Source organism: Pimephales promelas, chromosome 1 (assembly GCF_988280905.1).
Source record: "Pimephales promelas chromosome 1, fPimPro1.hap1.1, whole genome shotgun sequence".
In the NCBI taxonomy this organism is placed as follows: Eukaryota; Metazoa; Chordata; class Actinopteri; order Cypriniformes; family Leuciscidae; genus Pimephales; species Pimephales promelas.
Genome location: NC_142769.1, coordinates 32,904,188 through 32,921,625, shown reverse-complemented (window position 1 = coordinate 32,921,625; position 17,438 = coordinate 32,904,188). Strand labels below are relative to the sequence as shown.

The 17,438-nt window shown below is 38.1% G+C and overlaps 2 protein-coding genes across 2 annotated transcripts in view; one reads left to right on the top strand and one right to left on the bottom strand.

Annotated features, from left to right (window-relative positions):
• The first annotated feature begins 10,145 nt into the window (after positions 1-10,145).
• On the top strand, positions 10,146-12,082 carry ddx28 (DEAD-box helicase 28). Its single transcript, XM_039688650.2, has one exon. It carries the CDS (start codon positions 10,301-10,303, stop codon positions 11,996-11,998), a length of 1,698 nt encoding a protein of 565 aa, XP_039544584.2. The 5' UTR covers positions 10,146-10,300; the 3' UTR covers positions 11,999-12,082.
• Positions 12,083-15,251: 3,169 nt separating this feature from the next.
• The window catches only part of galr1b (galanin receptor 1b), a 43,056-nt gene continuing 40,869 nt past the window's right edge, over positions 15,252-17,438 (bottom strand). Inside the window, exon 3 of the mRNA XM_039688506.2 lies at positions 15,252-16,248. Coding sequence (XP_039544440.2) covers positions 15,928-16,248 — 321 coding nt within the window. The 3' untranslated portion in view covers positions 15,252-15,927. The remainder of the gene's footprint in view (positions 16,249-17,438) is intronic.

Sequence of the window (17,438 nt, the reverse complement as noted above, 5' to 3'; positions counted from 1 at the left end):
CAACAAAGTTGATATAAAAGCCAGTCCAAATAAATAAGTCTCATGCTTAGCTTTAAAAGGGCCTAATTCTGTGATAGTTCGTAAATCGGCAGGTGGCTTGTTCCAAAGTCTTGGCCCAGCTAAAGAAAAGGCCCGGTCACCCCATAGTATGTACCTTGTCCTTGGGACAACCAACAAAAGATTTGATTAAACAAAAGATTTGGTCAACAAAAGTTGATTTGTTGACCTGAGAGTCCTGTTTGATTCTCGTAAGGTTAGCATCTCAGTCACGTACGGTGGAGCAAGCCCATTGAGAGCTTTAAAAAACAAACAATAAAATCTTAAAATCAACTCTAAAAGAAACCGGAAGCCAGTGAAGCGAAGAAAGAATTGGGGTTATATGCTCACGCTCGCGTGAAAGACGAGCTTGATGATGAACAAACAAAGCTTGATGATGAACAAAGAAAACATCATGATCATGCATAAAAAATCATAACTCATGATGATGTGCATATCTTAGAACTGTTTTAATTAAGGTGTTGTTCATCCATTAAGTCATGAATGAAAAGTGTTGAACTTGTGTTAGTTCCTGATGATTCATGAGATATTAATGCATGAATAAATCCATAACTCATACATTAATTTACACATGAATTCATGATAATATGTACCCTTACCGTAAAATGTGCTTTGTGTGTTTTCCGAAGCATTCACTTAGGCCTAGTCTCCCTGCCACTCAGTTGGCGTAACTGCAGTCACATTTATTTGTAGATTTAAAGCTAAAGTTCTCCAAATATGTGTGCCGACATGACTGGTAGGAAACCAGGATGGTTGAGCTTCAGAAAATCAATGATGAGGTGGGCTTTGCCAGTTAAAGATTTGAAAAACAAATAAAGAACCCTAAACTCACACACAAAGGACCATTACTGCAAAATTCTAATTCTAAAGCCATCTTTATTTAGAGTGTACAGAGTTCTCATTTTTTTCAATGATTTGTGGCTTTCATTCATTGCATTAAAGGACAAGTTTGGTATCTTACACTTAAAGCCCTGTTTTAAGATCATTCAAGGAATACATCGGTTAAGTTTTAAATTTGGACACATACTGCTGGCCCGAGAATAAAAGGTGTACTGGAACAATCCTTCATAAAACGCATTAAACTTAAGTTTATAAAGACGTGAAACTCTCCGAGTGGTCTGGGGTGTTCACTGCTAACACAAACTTTGTTGCGAAAGATGATTTCCAACAGGAAAAACTTTATAAGTTTCCAAAAAACGTATTGTTGTTTTTGTCCAACTCCATTGACTTGACTTTGACAAATATGATAAAACCTATTTTAAAACATGGCTCTAAGTGTAAAATACCGAACTTGTCATAGGTTAACTTTATTGTCCCTGAGGGGAAATTTTGCTTGGGCACAGTGCAGAGTTGTTTCATAAAATTACAGTACATTGTGGAGGAAAGTATTAGGCTTCTTCTTTTAAACCCAGAGATTTGTCATTTTAAGGAGGTTACTGTAAACTTTATCCAGACCTTCAATTACACCAATAAACTGCATAAAGATGCGAATTCCTCATCAGCCCCTTGTGGTTTAACTCCACGAGGCACTCACTCACAGAAAAATCAGTATGATGTACAATTTGATTTGTCTAGACTCTTTCCTGTAAAAATCATTCAGATAGAAAAATAGCTCTGACCCCATGCTCAACACAGGATCTATTGAACCATTTTAGAGCCAAGAAAAGTAAACAGATTTATTATGAAGAGTACAACCCTTTACTAAAGATATTAGGGAGAGAGAGAGAGAGGGGGGGGGGGGGGTGGACACACCATGCAGTCATGTGCTTTCTAAATCTTTTGTCTAGAAAGACCAGAGTGAGTCTATTCAATATTTGCTAACTCATGCTAACAAAGGAACTCAAACATGATCATGTAAAAACAAAGAAACAGAGTCAAATACAATATTACAATATTACAAAAGTATGTGCACTCTTTAAAATAAGTGTTCCAAACGGAGGTTTCACGGCAATATCATTATTGTGGTGGTGTCTGGCATTTTCAGGTCCAGGCACATGCTTCAACCTTGTGGACCACCTCCTCTACAACGTCATCATCACGAAGTGCGGCAATATGATCTTTGAGCACATTTTGAGCACATTTGCGGTGCACATTCAGGTGGACCAAGAGCACTTGCTTTGGAGTTTTGTAGGGGCCGGACCACTGCCTCACTGGGTTCGAGCGTGTGTTGAGTGCATGCGCGCGCTCATCTCCCTCTACTTCCACACGATTCCAATCTCCTGAGTTCTGAATTGTACTTCCCATCATTCCCCTCTGCCATCATTAGGATCCATCCCTGCCTGGTTTCCCTATCCCATCTCATCACCTCCACCTACTGCTCATCACCCCCTTTATCTGGACTGTGCTTTCCCTGGTTTGTTTTGCTTGTTTTGCCACACTGCATGTTGCTACTAGTTCTGTTGGTGTTTCATGTCAATTACTCCTTGTTTCATTGTCTGTTTGAATAAAGTACTGCAGATGGATTCGACTGCCTCCGCTCCTTCGTTACAACAGTACAAAAGAGCACTTTTTTATGGTGTGAATTAACGACTGGGTCAGGCGTAAAGTTCAACATGTGAAAAAAATAATAACATTAATAATGTAGGTATACTATATCAAGGGGATGGGGTTTTATTATAGATTATTTGCAAAAATCGACATTAGCAGTATGAATGAAGTTTTCTTCTATTTCAAATCTTACACTTTTTTCATTCAATCATGACTATGATGAATGCATTTTACATTCAAATGCACTCAAGACAAAAAGATCTCATGCCTACAACAGTTTAAATGTATTCATAAGTTATTCAGAAGCAAATAAAAGACAAACTAACTAAAACATTGTATTTTGTACTGTAATAATGGATTTCTTCTGTTCTGTCACATGTAGCTGACTCAATGTAAGTTTCCCTGAAGATAGAATGTCACAAATCCACCCAAAACAAATTTTGCAAAGCAATCACAAAAACTATGGCAAGCATGCATTGTGATCACAAACAATGAAGGACATTAGATTTTCAGTTAAGAAAATATTAATTTAGGCTGTTGTTTGCTTTCCCTCTTTTTACATTCTACCGTCCTAAATTAAAAATAAAAAGGCATAAACATATTTGTAAACACATGACAAGAAATATCATAAGAAATGTTAAAATGAACAACATTATTTTTTTTTATTCATCTAACTTTCTTGTGTATTCACTTGTTGTATTACTTTTCATAACCAACACAGAAAACTCTCCAGAAAGACTGATGAAGTTGTGTTGTCCTATCTCCAGATGAGTGTGGTGGTCCAAAGTGTGGGGCAGTAATTTTTACTTGACACTCCCATCTCCCATCGTACTATTAGTGACACAGAATAAAGAGCAGTGATCTGTCTGGTGCAAGTGATTTAAATGTGATGTTTACAAACAGCAACACAAAGACCATCCTTCATTTTTCTACCACAGATTAGAGGCCACCACCAGGATGGTTCCTGCCTCTACCTCCCAGAGGGTCAGATGTGCCCCTGCCTTCGTCTTCAGGCAGGAAATGCAGATTCCGTTACCCTCGGATTGTGAACTACGGACAGGGCCTACACCATAGAACTTTTTAACTCAATACTTGCTTGCAGGGCTATTAACAAATGAATGCTGGTTACGTCATTTTGCCTCCCGAGTCTCTCTGGTACTATTTTGGACAATCAACTTCTCAAGAAAACCCATGCTGGTTGATCAAACCATGCAGCATTAACCATGGTTACAAAGCAAGGTTACCATGGTTACATTATCACACTGCTAAAATGACATTCTACCACAACAAAATTAGCAATTGTTCTGACTCTTGTACACTTTTCAAAACCTTTTCTTCGCTTCTTTGTCCTCTTCCCACTGATGACTTTATTCATAAATAAAACAACAACCATCAGTGGCCAATTCTCCACACCACAAACTGACAAACACATCATAACAAATACACACTCTCTCGCCTCCCTCTCTCCATTCTCAGAAATTTTCAAACTTATCCTTTCCAATGAAGCTAATGATGAGAAGTCAATGGGACAAGAAACTGTAAATTAAAATAGGTTGAATTACATAGGCTACTGTTCTTCCAGTTTCACCTCTAATATTATAACAGTTCGGTAAGTTACTCTAAAATAGTTATTAATTACTAACTAGAAATTACATCTTCAACAGTGTAATTAGATTAATGTAATAATTTCTATCTGTATTGGTCTACCTATTACTAATTACTAAATCCCATATAAACCTCAACCACTTGAACAATATGGTTGAACCTCCTTATTGAAACGATCTATTCCCCAAGACCAAACATATCAACATTGTCAAATCCTGGCAATCTTGTCATTACCATGCCAAAAACACTCCTAAATTTGCCATGACATAACTATTTTTCTTGTACTATAAGTCATTGTACTATAACTATTTTTCTTGTACTATCAATTCCTGTATACGTTTGAGACCAACACATTCTCACCCCAAGGCCTCACTTTTGAACATGCTTCAGTATTTGACGTTTTAGGCGCCCTTTAGCGTCACTTACATGACGCGAACCTACGGCGTCATCTAACTGACGCTAAAGGAAAGCGTCTGTTAGAGGACGCGGTTAGGTTTAGGTGTGGGGTGGGGGTAGGGTACACGCGATCCTAGGGCGTCATCTAACTGACGCTAAAGGGCGCCTAAAGCGTCAGATATTGAAGCATGTCCAAATGATTCCCAAGGCGTCAGTTAAGTGACGCCTTGGGGGTGAGAATGGGCTGTTGATACAAATATCTAGAGCCTCACTAAATGTTTTAATACAAGAATTGGCAGTGAAATCGACCGATTCTCTCCAGCCAACAATGCAAATCCTTTTGATATCTACAGTATAGCAGAAAAGCATTTCAGCATATAAGCTCACTCAGGGATGAACAAGCTGCAACATGCCTGACATCACAAATAGCATGTTTGGCTGTGTTAATGATGGCCATGAGTCAAGAAGCTTACAACAAAGCCACAACCAAAGCTATAATGAATAGATGAACAGAATGAACAATGAACAATGCTGAACAGAAAACAGTTTTTTTTTGAGAGAGAGAGAGAGAGAGAGTGGTAAGAGCTGTTGTGAGAGGTAGATGGTTTTTGGTGTGAAGGGGCAGCAAAAGCTGTGGTCATTAAGCTCACAATTTATCCCTATTAACAAAACAGCCATTGTGTTGATGTCACAGATAAAATTACTGAAAGGCAGTCATTTTAGATCAGCGTCTCTTGGGGATATTGTGTTTATGCTGTAATTGCTATCAGCTTCAACAAATACAAACCTTTTCAGAGCCATCGGTATCTAAATAGTTTATTGCTGTATAACAATAAAAAAAGAATTATGGCAAGAAGTAACAAAACCTGACCGGCTTCACTATACAGTGTTAATGTCGGAAAGTGACTCAGCACAAGGACAATATGCTAGTCTATAGAAAATAAACATGTTCATAGGTTTAAGAAAACACTTGGATTGTAACTTGAATAACAAACCCCATAACAACCCCCACCTCCTCCCCCATAATGTGTGACAAGTTTTCCAGCTTTGCTCAGTGTAATTTTCTTGAGCTGATATCAAATGCCATTTGTTTTCTGCACTTACCCCATTATCAAGTCGTTTTTATGCCATTTTTTATAAACCCAGAGAAATCCAAATATTTTGTCTCTGGAATGGATTTTACGTCGAGAAAATAATTCATGCTCATCATGGCGATTTCTGAGACCGTGACCATTTAATTAACTTGAGTGTTGATAAAAACCCACAAGAGAAAGCAGAAGGAAGCAGAATGAGATGAAGGAGAGTGAAGTGGAAGTTCTCCAGACAACATCAGGACTTAAAGGGTTAGTTCACCCAAAAATGAAAATTCTGTCAGTATTTACTCACCCTCGTGTTGTTCCAACCCCGTAAGACTTTCGTTCATCTTCGGAACACAAATTAAGATATTTTTGATTAAATCTGAGAGCTGGATCACTCCTCCATAGGCTTCGTAAGAGATCGAAACTGGCCGGCCCAAAAGTTATAAAAGACATTGTTAAAATAGTCTGAGTGACTACAGTGGCTCAATCTTAAGATTATCAACTTAAAACTATCGAGAATAGTTTTTGTGTGCAAAAAACAAACAAAAATAACGACTTTATTTCAACTATTCATTTCCTTCTCTGTGGGCCTCGAGTGAGTTCATGTGCTGATATTGCGCAAAGCTTCTAGGTTGTACGTCACACACATCACACACATCGGCCAATAGTGAGCCTATGAGTAACGTGCAACACAGAAGCAATATCACTATGTGAAATCTCAAGGGCCAAAGCAAAGGAAATGAATAGTTGAATAAAGTAACAAAAAGTATTCTCGTCACTTGATAAAATTATGGTTGAGCCACTGTAGTCAGTGGACTATTTTAATGATGTCTTTCATAACTTTTGGAAAGTTTGGCCGGCCCAAATTTTAGGTTTCACAACTTAATATTCAAATGAACTTAGATTCAATTGAATGCAAAAAGAAAATCAGCTAATGATAATTATATGCTAAAGTCAATTAGGGCTGCAACAACTCATTGCTAAAATCACAGAGTGGATTAGGTGTCTATCACCTATAGGGAGAGGTGTACTGTATGACCCAAGTTTAATTATTGAAAAAAACAAAAACAAATTTTTGAACATATATATATATATATATATATTTCATACGATTAATTGAAAAAAAAAATCAACAGATTAATCAATTATCAAAATAAGCATTAGTTGCAGTCCCTTAATATCATTACAAGAAAAGACAGAACCTCAATAGTGTTTCTTCTAACAAAAAGGCTATGACAACTCCTGATGTGAGTATTAGGAAGTCAAGTGTGTCCATCTAGCTCTTTCTCCCTCTCCCTCTCCCTCTCTCTCTCTCTCTCTCTCTCTCTCTCTCTCTCTCTCTCTCTCTCTCTCAGTGTGTGTGTGTGTGTGAGAGAGAGATAAAGAGAGAGAAATGGACGTATAGCTTTCAACTCGCACCAGGAGTTATTGATCTCCCTTTGCAGACCAAGCTGAAGTTCTGTGATTATGTAAATGCAGGTCAGTGGCAGCACACCTCTGTGGTTTTAGGCTGGATTGGAGATTAATGAAATTACCAGAGGTCCAAAACTAATTTTGGGTAAACTGTTGTTGATTTTATTTTAATATTTTGTCTGGAAAGAAATTCTACCTGTCATTTGTGTTAGTCATGCAGGGCTCTGCATTTAAAACTGACATGATTCAAATGTTCATGTCAGTTAAATCAGATAAATAAAATTAATATTCAAAACCCTCTTTGTAAAGTTTATCAGATAATAAAAGAATTTGGAATTTACACAATCAATCAATCAATGTCCAAGAAAAAAAAAAAAGAACTGTTACTGTTACATCTTTATTTGAATCTCTCACAGCAGCTCATTCATGAGCTGTTACCGTTGATAGATGATGCATATTATCTCTAAACATTTTAAACGTGATTAGAATTTATAATGATATTGCATTATGTATGTATATACATGTATATCTAGCATATGTAGGACCCAAGTGTGCCACACAAGTCCTAAAAGTGAAGCCAAAACGTTTCGATTGCCCCCATGCAGGAGGCAGGTCTAAGTATATGTCATAAACCCTGCCCTCTCCATGCAATCTAGTGGGACGTGAGACAAACTAAACAATCAAAATGCACTTCAAATACATTTTTCTTTTTTCAAAATGTCATTTTAGGTAGTTTTTATTATCAAGCTGATGAAAGTTTAAATGTTCGTTTTTTAAATAGGTTTTAGTTAGTTATTTGATGCTATAAAAGCAGGAGTCAATTGACAGCTGTGATTGACAGCTTCTCTGAGCGAAGTAGTCAGTGAGGCACCAAATTACTTTTTTTTTCGGGATTTTGGGGAGGAGATTGGAGCGTTGACTTTAATTTCTACATTTCCATTACTGTTTATTTAACGCCAACATAATGAATTGTTCACACCAAAGAACTGAGCTCCCTTTGGACACTTTTTGCGCTTGAATTTTAAATTAGCAAGGCATGACGATACAGCACTGTCCTATCAACTGGCCTGAGAGTTGTTCACGCTGATGTTGTTACTTACAACATTGCATTGTTCTTCACGAAAATGTAACTGGCCAACTGACGATTGACACTATTTCATATAGGCCAGCTGCCAATGTCGCCATTTAATTTAAGGTCTTGTATGTAGGGTGAAGTCAGCAAAAGTGGGACATTATAGCTAAAACAGGACAAATAAGCTTTTTGGTGTAGTAGGCTAATAATGCCCTCGACCAAACAGTTGACCGCATCCATGACTTCCATTGTATTATTATTATTATTATTGCCTAAAATGGAAGTCAATGGGTACCATGAACTGTCTGGTTACCAACCTTTAAAATATTTATTATTTTATTTTATTATTTGGTTCAACAGAAGATTTTTCTTTATTTAAACTGTTTTATTTGTTGTTAAAAATGCCATTTGAAATTAGTGGCAACCACTGGATTTAATTATGATCCAAACAAAGATGCTAAACACACGAAGAGCAGTTTTTAAAGGGGTGATGAACTGAGAAATCATTTTTTTGACATGTATGAGGTCATCATATTATAAGAATATATCCTGTAAGTTTCGGAACTGAAAACGTCCTTGTTAGTCCAATAAAAGCTTTTAATGACACCAGGCTCAGCAAACGATTCATTTTCAAAGTGGGAACTATGACGACAAAGAGGATAAAACACCACCTCCGCAGAAGAAGATCAATGCCTACTTCAACACGGCTGGTTTAGCCCCGCCCACCATAGCTAACATAGACCTTGTGATGATAAACAGGATCGAGCTACCAAGCAATAAACATGCCGTTACAAAATATTGTGCAGTGCCTGTTTGTGGAAGAAGACAGTCGCTGCATAAGCGAGTTGAAACTCATCATAATATGCAAAACTGTTATCCACTCAGAGCAGTGGGCATTTACTTCCAAGTCTTCAATGCGAGACGCTCATAAAAACCGAGTTTTTGAGCTTGGCTCAAAACTAGGGTAGAAAATAGCCTAGTACTTCTTTTTTTTTATTTATTATTTTTTTTTTTTTTATGTAAAAACCAAGTGAACGTCATAAGCTGACCTCAGACAACAATATAAAAAATGTAAAAAGCCAGCTCATGACCCCTTTAATACAGTTCTTTTATTATAATTGTAGTTTCAATATTTAAAGAAAAAACAGATTGGTCTGACTTAGCTTTGTGGAATTATGCTACACAAAACGTATTTAACAAAAACAGCAGACGGGCTGAATTAAAATGCACTCTGGCCGTAACTTAGTTGGCGGCGCTTAAATGGAAAGCAGCGACATAGCATTGCCTTCATGGTTCCCGATTTAAACAAATCAGCTGAGGTAGGCTAGACTAGAGAAAAAGAAATTCCAGGGCAGTTGAATTTAAAAAAAGAAGAAATAAAATGTCATCGAATCTTCTATTTAGAGATTTTAAAATAAATAAGAAACAGATTCAAAAAAATCTTTTATTCTTCCAATATCGAGCAACAAGAACAGCGAGCTTGCTGTGCATACAGTAGCTTTTTTATGTGCTTTCCCTTACCAAAATTAACCATGGTTTACTAACCATGTTATTTTTTTTATTTTATTTTTTTGCCGGATTGATCCCCAGTTGTATCAGTTTACTACAAATGGTTAAACTATAGTGTAGCAAAACCATAGTTCCCTGTGGTTGAACCACATTAACAATGTTTTGTTTGGTTTATTTGTAAAACCATGGCAATTTTTGCGTAATCTTTGCGCTTGTCTTAGTGCCTTCTCCGGCCATGTGTTAACGAATATTTCCACACAATCGCATAAAAAACATTAGTTTTGCACATCGCATAAAGAACATTAGTTGTGCAAACTAAAAAAATATTTTATGCTTCCCTATCTCTTAATCTGAATCACTGTCCATGTTTGAAAAGTCGCTTTAGATAAAATTGTCTGTTCAATAAATACATGTAAATAAATGGCAGAAATAGCAAGAGCAGTACGTGGATCTGAATACAACATGGCCATTTCACATTAATCAATGGGGCTTTAATTTTGACATGAGCCTACTGTGTTTGTAAGCGTCATCATCCTGTGCCCGGAAGAACTAAGCGCATCGGTACATGTGATATCAATGTTTTTCCCCGCATTTGTCACATTAAAGGGTACTTCTCTAATCTGTTTTTGTATTAAACAGGACATACGATATTAATTTTTGTTTGTAGCTACACGTATCCACAATGCAGGCAGTGAAGTTCGGACGCAATGCCTTTCTAATTTCCAAACTCTCGCAGGCATCACGCTATTCTTCTCATTCGAAGCCTGGCAGGGAACAGACCGCGTCCATTAGTGCGGGTCTGCGCAGACTGACAACAGCTAGCTCACAGCCTGTTGTTGTGATCCGCATCCCGAGACCCATGCAAGAGCAAATGGAGAACGTCAAACAGATGCAAAGCAAGAAGTTTAACAGGCTGCCAACAGTCAAGCCGGGCAGACTATTGATCAAGAGCAAGAACCCGCAGCTAAACCAGTCTGTAGGCTATACACTTGGAAAATTTGAACAACCTGTTCTGACATCAAAGGGATGGAAGAGTAACAAAACGTTAGGGGATTACTTCTCCATAAATAGCATCCAGAGTGCTCCACCATCCATGCTCGAGCAGAAGGACAAGGGTAATGACACAGCTTTCACCACTAAAAAGACATTTAATTGCTTTCACATTTGTCCAGAACTGGTCGAGACTTTACACAGTCAGAATATAATTCACCCCACCACAGTGCAGATGCAAACTATTTCTAAAATACTAAAAGGATGCAATATTCTCTGCGCTGCAGAGACAGGAAGTGGAAAAACACTCGCTTACCTCCTTCCCATCATCCACAGGCTGCAGGAGGAGCAGTTCACAGACTCTGATAGAAACATTCGCGCTGTGGTCGTTGTTCCATCACGGGAACTAGCAGAACAAGTGACATCTGTAGCTCGATCAATCAGCCAACGGTTTGGAATAGTGGTGAAAGTCGCTGGAGGTGGGAGAGGTGTGGGAAACATCAAAGCGGCGTTCACTCATGGTCAGCCAGATGTTTTAGTGGCCACACCTGGCGCTCTACTAAAGGCTCTCCAGAAGCGGTTCATCAACTTGAGCGAACTGAACTTCCTAGTCATCGATGAAGCCGATACTATGTTTGACGTCAGCTTTGCGGGCTTGCTTGAGGATATTTTTTCGCATACCCAAGTGGCGTCCAGACTCTCAGAGACGGTTGGGCTTGATCATAAAGCTCAGCTGGTTGTGGTGGGAGCCACGTTTCCGGGTGGTGTAGGAGAGGTGCTCAGCATGGTGACTGACCTGGCCAGCATGGTGACCGTTAAAAGCCGGATGCTACATCATCTCATGCCGCATGTAATGCAGATGTTTCTCAGGATCAAAGGTGAAGACAAGATTCTAGAGCTTCATCAAGCTCTGAAGAAGGTTGAACTGGAGCAGAAAGCTGTTCTGGTGTTCTGTAACTCGGCTTCCACTGTCAACTGGCTGGGCTATTCGCTGGAGGAGATGGGTGTTCGTCATATGAGGCTCCATGGAGACATGCCTGCAATCATGAGACAGGGAATTTTCAGGAACTTTCAAAGAGGGAGTGTTGATGTTCTCATATGCACTGACATTGCTTCAAGGGGTTTGGACACACAGAGGGTTGGACTTGTTGTCAATTATGACTTCCCAGAGACCCACACAGATTACATCCACCGGGCAGGGCGCGTGGGCAGAGCAGGTGGCTCTGGCGGAGGAGAGGTTCTAAGCTTCGTTACTCACCTGTGGGATGTGGAACTTGTGCAGAAAATAGAGACAGCAGCCAGGAGGAGAACATCTTTACCAGGGATGCAATCAGAAATTCAGAAAGCCAGCAATAAAACTGATGTAAAACAAATGGAGAAAAACAAATAGGTGGTCAAAGTACAAATCAGCCTTATAAAAAATGTTTATTGTATATTTGTTGTTTGAACCTTTCAAATAAACATGTTAAAAGAACATTTGGTCCTGAAGCTTCTCTATTAGACATCTTAAGAGCTAGTTCACCCCAAAATCTATATTCTGTCATCATTTAAATTATCTCTGAAAGCGCATATCTTAGTAAGTAATTCATAGAACACCAGAACCCCTTTATTCTTCAGTTTGGCCTTATATAAAAATATAGTTTGAATGTGTATTTTTAAGTATGAATGTATTCCACACATACTACATTTGTCATGTGACCTACAGGGTCAGTTGCATCACTTGACTCGCTTCACTGCTAATTATGATGCTATTCACTGTAATTCCTCTCCTGTGGCCTAGTAAAATGTTCATCAGATGCTCACTTCAGAATCTGGGAACTTTTCTATGGGTACTGTAAATCCAGACATACTCTTTTCATATACTATATAGGATGTATGCATTTGCAGTTAGTCTAAACCTGTATGACTTTCTTGCTTCTGTGGAACACAAAAGATATTCTCAAAAATATTTTGTCCTAACAATGAAAATCAGTTCAGTGCAAATTGGATCCCATTGACGTTCATTTGCTCAAGAACAATCTGATTTACTGAAGAAAGAAAGTAATGATTAAGTATTTCTTTGTGTATTTGTTGTATTGAGCCTTAATAGCACTAAACATTTATGATCATTTTGGCCTAAAGCTTGTTTACATTTAGACTGAATGTTTTTCATTTGAAAACGTTTGCAGTGAACTCTCACTGTTGTGTGAGGTATTTGACACCGAACAATAAATTGTACAACAAACAGACTAATTTAACGAAGCTGTAAGTGGTGCTAAGACCAAAACACGTTTACACAGCAAGGTTGTCAGTTTTCCTGTTTAATTGGTTGATGTGATGTTGGTATATTTGGGTTGTTATTTCAGGGCCACTAATGCTGCATCATTTGCCTAATGGGAATTAATGTGATAGAGAGGTCTGAGAGTGAGGCTTCATGCTTCACTTCCAACTGTTTATCACGGCACAACAGGAGGGTTGCCATGAGATAAATTTGAACTTTGCAGCAGTGTTATTGAGAAGAGGGTCTTTCATAACATTGATTAGAGAAGACGTAAACAGGGAGCTGTGAAGAAAAAGCAACCTGGTCAAGCAGAACTACCCTCTTATGAAGTAAATATACACTTTCTTGTTTTCAACAAAAGTCCATTTTGTGTGAGTCATGCTTTAATGTATGAAAGACAGACAAACCATTATGCAAATGCCTTTGATATGCATATGTTATTGACTGTAGAGGACAGCAACATTTTGGCTTTGAAATGCAACAAATACTTTTGGGTTAAATTATGCACTCCTCTTAAAGGTTCAATTGGTTAATCAGAAACGCAGAAGGATATTTCAGTGAAAGGATGTTTAGGCCATATGTGGATCCTTGTATGATTTTTTTTCAAATTAGAGATTTGGTGTGACATGTAGAGAGAATGAGGTTGCATATCTATTACTTTTAATGACCAAAATTATGTTCCAAGCACAAGACAAAAAAAAAAAAATGATCATGCTTTATTTCAACTCTAATAATTCGAAATTTATATTTTTTGATTCAAGTTTACTTCAAGAAAACTTCAAATAGAAGAAATTGGAAATTCAGGATGCTCGCAATGCCAAGATATTTCCTAACTTTTGTCTAAAAACAATTTGACTCAATTTTAGCGACTGGACAAAAGTATAGAATTACTAATGAAATAATGGTCACTGTGTTCTACACAGCACTCGGAGATTAATTTAGCAGCATCTAATCTAATTATGATTTTTAAAAAGTAGAAAAGAAAAGTGACAGGGTTAACTAATAGTTTGTCATGCTAAAGCATGATTTAGCATCACCAGATTCTGGATATTTTCCCTGATTACACACCTGGGAGTTCTCCCAGTGGAAAACTTTTTTATCATCGTGCACTGCCAGACCTACTGTATATAGTGCTGACGCTGTGAAATCCAGCACTGTTTATAAATGTATTCAAATACAGCCCATTCTCACCCCCAAGGCGTCACTTAACTGACGCCTTGGGAAGCATTTGGACATGCTTCAATATCTGACGCTTTAGGCGCCCTTTAGCGTCAGTAAGATGACGCCCTAGGATCGCGTGTACCCTACCCCCACCCCACACCTAAACCTAACCGCGTCCTCTAACAGACGCTTTCCTTTAGCGTCAGTTAGATGACGCCGTAGGATCGCGTCATGTAAGTGACGCTAAAGGGCGCCTAAAACGTCAAATATTGAAGCATGGTCAAAGGTGACGCCTTGGGGTGAGAATGCGTTGTCAAATATACACAACGCATTCTCACCCCAAGGCGTCACCTTTGACCATGCTTCAATATTTGACGTTTTAGGCGCCCTTTAGCGTCACTTAAATGACGCAATCCTACGGCGTCATCTAACTGACGCTAAAGGAAAGCGTCTGTTAGAGGACGCGGTTAGGTTTAGGTGTGGGGTGGGGGTAGGGTACACGCGATCCTAGGGCGTCATTCTAACTGACGCTAAAGGGCGCCTAAAGCGTCAGATATTGAAGCATGTCCAAATGCTTCCCAAGGCGTCAGTTAGGTGACGCCTTGGGAGTGAGAATGGGCTGATATACATCATATACTTTTAAAGAAATAAAATAACAGAAAGTTACCAGTCTGTACTTTAAAACGGTCATTCCAAAAATATGTGAACTGTGCAAGAAAAGAAAAAGAAAGTGTCATTTTTAAGGTTACCTACAGCACTATGTTATCATGTGTGCTACTGTTATATCACATTATAGAGAGAGCTGCTTTGTAATGGAGATGTATTCCACAAGGATTAAAGGCATGAGTGATGGTAGGATTTTATGCAATCATATTCACCTGACAGGAACCTGACCAGTTGGAAAATGTGCCATCCTTTTTTCTTCATCAGGGAACTTCCTAAGATTTGAGACACTCTTGACATGTTCCTGATTCTAAAAAAAAAGTGTTTACAAGAGCTTTTGATATCTCACAGAGAGCCGTGAGTAATAGACTGGTAAAACACACACACACACACAGACACAAAAGTTTCCACTGGTCTTTTGTTTAGGACAATCACCAGTCTATGTCAAACAGTTAACTATATTAGGATACAGATAGACATCCTTTTTAAACAAGAACCCACTCTAACTGGCTCTTAAAGGACCAGAAAACCTGAACATACATTTGATTGTCCATTGATATAGATTTTTTTTTTTATTTGAATTATTAAGCGGGAAACCTTCAATAATATTTTCTTTTCATAATGGATTTATACGTATCCAGAAGACTGGACACAATACACTGAAACAAACGTCACCGAATATATAATTACAGCATACAAGTAAATAGTGAGGTTTATGGCATGTTTATACTGAGACTGAAAGTGTTTGTTGAATACAACATAAACACTAAAAAGGAGTTCAGACAGCACAGTTCATTCACAAACACAGCCTTTTACGAATCACTTCTTTTAGAATAACTTCTTTTTACACATTCAAAAGAATCACATCTTTTAAAGTGAATCTTTCAAACATATTCAAAAACTATCTTATAATAATTATATTTTTAAATGAATACTTTGAGTTATTTTCAATAACATTAAATACACATTAAACAGGGAACATACAAAATGTAATAAAACAACATTTCAATGACCAACACTATTTACACTTAAATAGTTCACACTTTTTTCCCTAAACAAATGCCTTTGATATACATGGATAGATTTGACTTCTCAAGGTAGCTTTTTCTTTTTTACAATGCATGTTATTCAAACCTTCTTGAATGTAATCCATACACAATGATATAATACAGAAACAACTACACAAATGTTTGCCCATTTTTTAAACAGTGCTGATATCTCTCAAATGTTTTGAGTCATATGTTAGTAGTGGAATGTGTCATGGAGAAGTTCTCCATGCGAATGCGCACCACTTTCTCCACAGGCGGAGGGGAGTAAAAAAAAAAATGGCAAGTGAAGACCTGCTTGCAGGCTTTTCTGAAGTTTTCCGAGAGGAAAGCGTAAAGAATGGGGTTGACACAAGAGTTTCCATAGGCCAGGCAGTGAGAGACGATGCGAAAAGCAAAGGACGCATCATTCAAGGGAAACTGGCCGAACTCCACCCACATAGCAATAATGTGGTGCGGCATCCAGCAGATGAGGAACGCAGCGACAACCAACAACACCGTCTGAGCCGTCTAGGGAACACAGAAAGAGAGAGGAAATTTGGTTGGTTAATCATACTTCAGATGATCTGATTTTTTTTCTCAGGTATAAAGAAACAAACTTTCTTTAAATAATTGACAGAGTTTTTAAAAGTGTTTGCACCTGTGAAAGGTATTCTGTAAAAGGTGCTGGTCTTTTTTAATAGATGACACAATTATTGAGGCTCAACAGACTCTGCTTTAACTGTAACAGACAAGCACCTGTGTACAGTATGTGGGCTGGGAATCAAAGGCTGGCCTGGACATTGAAGAAAGGCAATAGTGCAAGACTGTGGTAGCAGGTGGCATGCATGGGTCTGGTTTTCACTGAATTGAAAGTGGAGGTCCAAGTGGGACGAGTGTGGCATATTCTTCCTTGTTTCTCAACCTGGAGCCAAACTGTTCTTACAAGGCAGATGACACCCAGTTAACCTTTTGTAGGCTTGATAATGCGTACCTCCTCCTGCGACAGATGAAGAAACGCATCCTTTGAGTGGGCAGATGAAGCTCCACACCAAAAGATGATTGATGAGAGCAGAATGAACTCAATTATGAAACTGAAATTAGCAGTAATGTGTATAGCGGCAAGAGATGCATCCTCTAATGGATGTTTCGTAACCTCTCTGTTCAAAATCTATACAATAAATGGTACCTGGCAAAATGAATGAAGCTGGAGAGGAAGGGATGTCAATTTTCAAAATTTTCTTTTTATAATCACTTCCACAATTTTATACAGCAGGTTGTTTTTGCCACACCAGGAAAGCAGATATTCAACCTTCCTCCAATATATGAACTCATTAGCAGAGATAAGACCAGTCTATAGTTGGCACTGGCCATGTGTAGAGCATCTGCCTTACATAAATCACAGCCCACACATTATGATTTGCTTAAGGTTAAGTATTGTTTGTAATAGAATAATTCTGAGTAAAGCAACATTATCAAAGATAGGATAAACAAATGCCAATATAGATTATATCCAGTACATTTGGCAGATTTTGAAATATTTCAGAATCTTCCAATGTAAGGACATCAAAATGAAACAAATACACAAAGTGCTTCAAAAAGATCTGGATATTTGAAACTATGGATGCACCAATACTGGTATCGGGTCAGTACTGTGCTTGTGTACTTAAAATGCTCTGATGCCAACAACCGATACCAGACAGTGCTTGTGACAAAGAAAC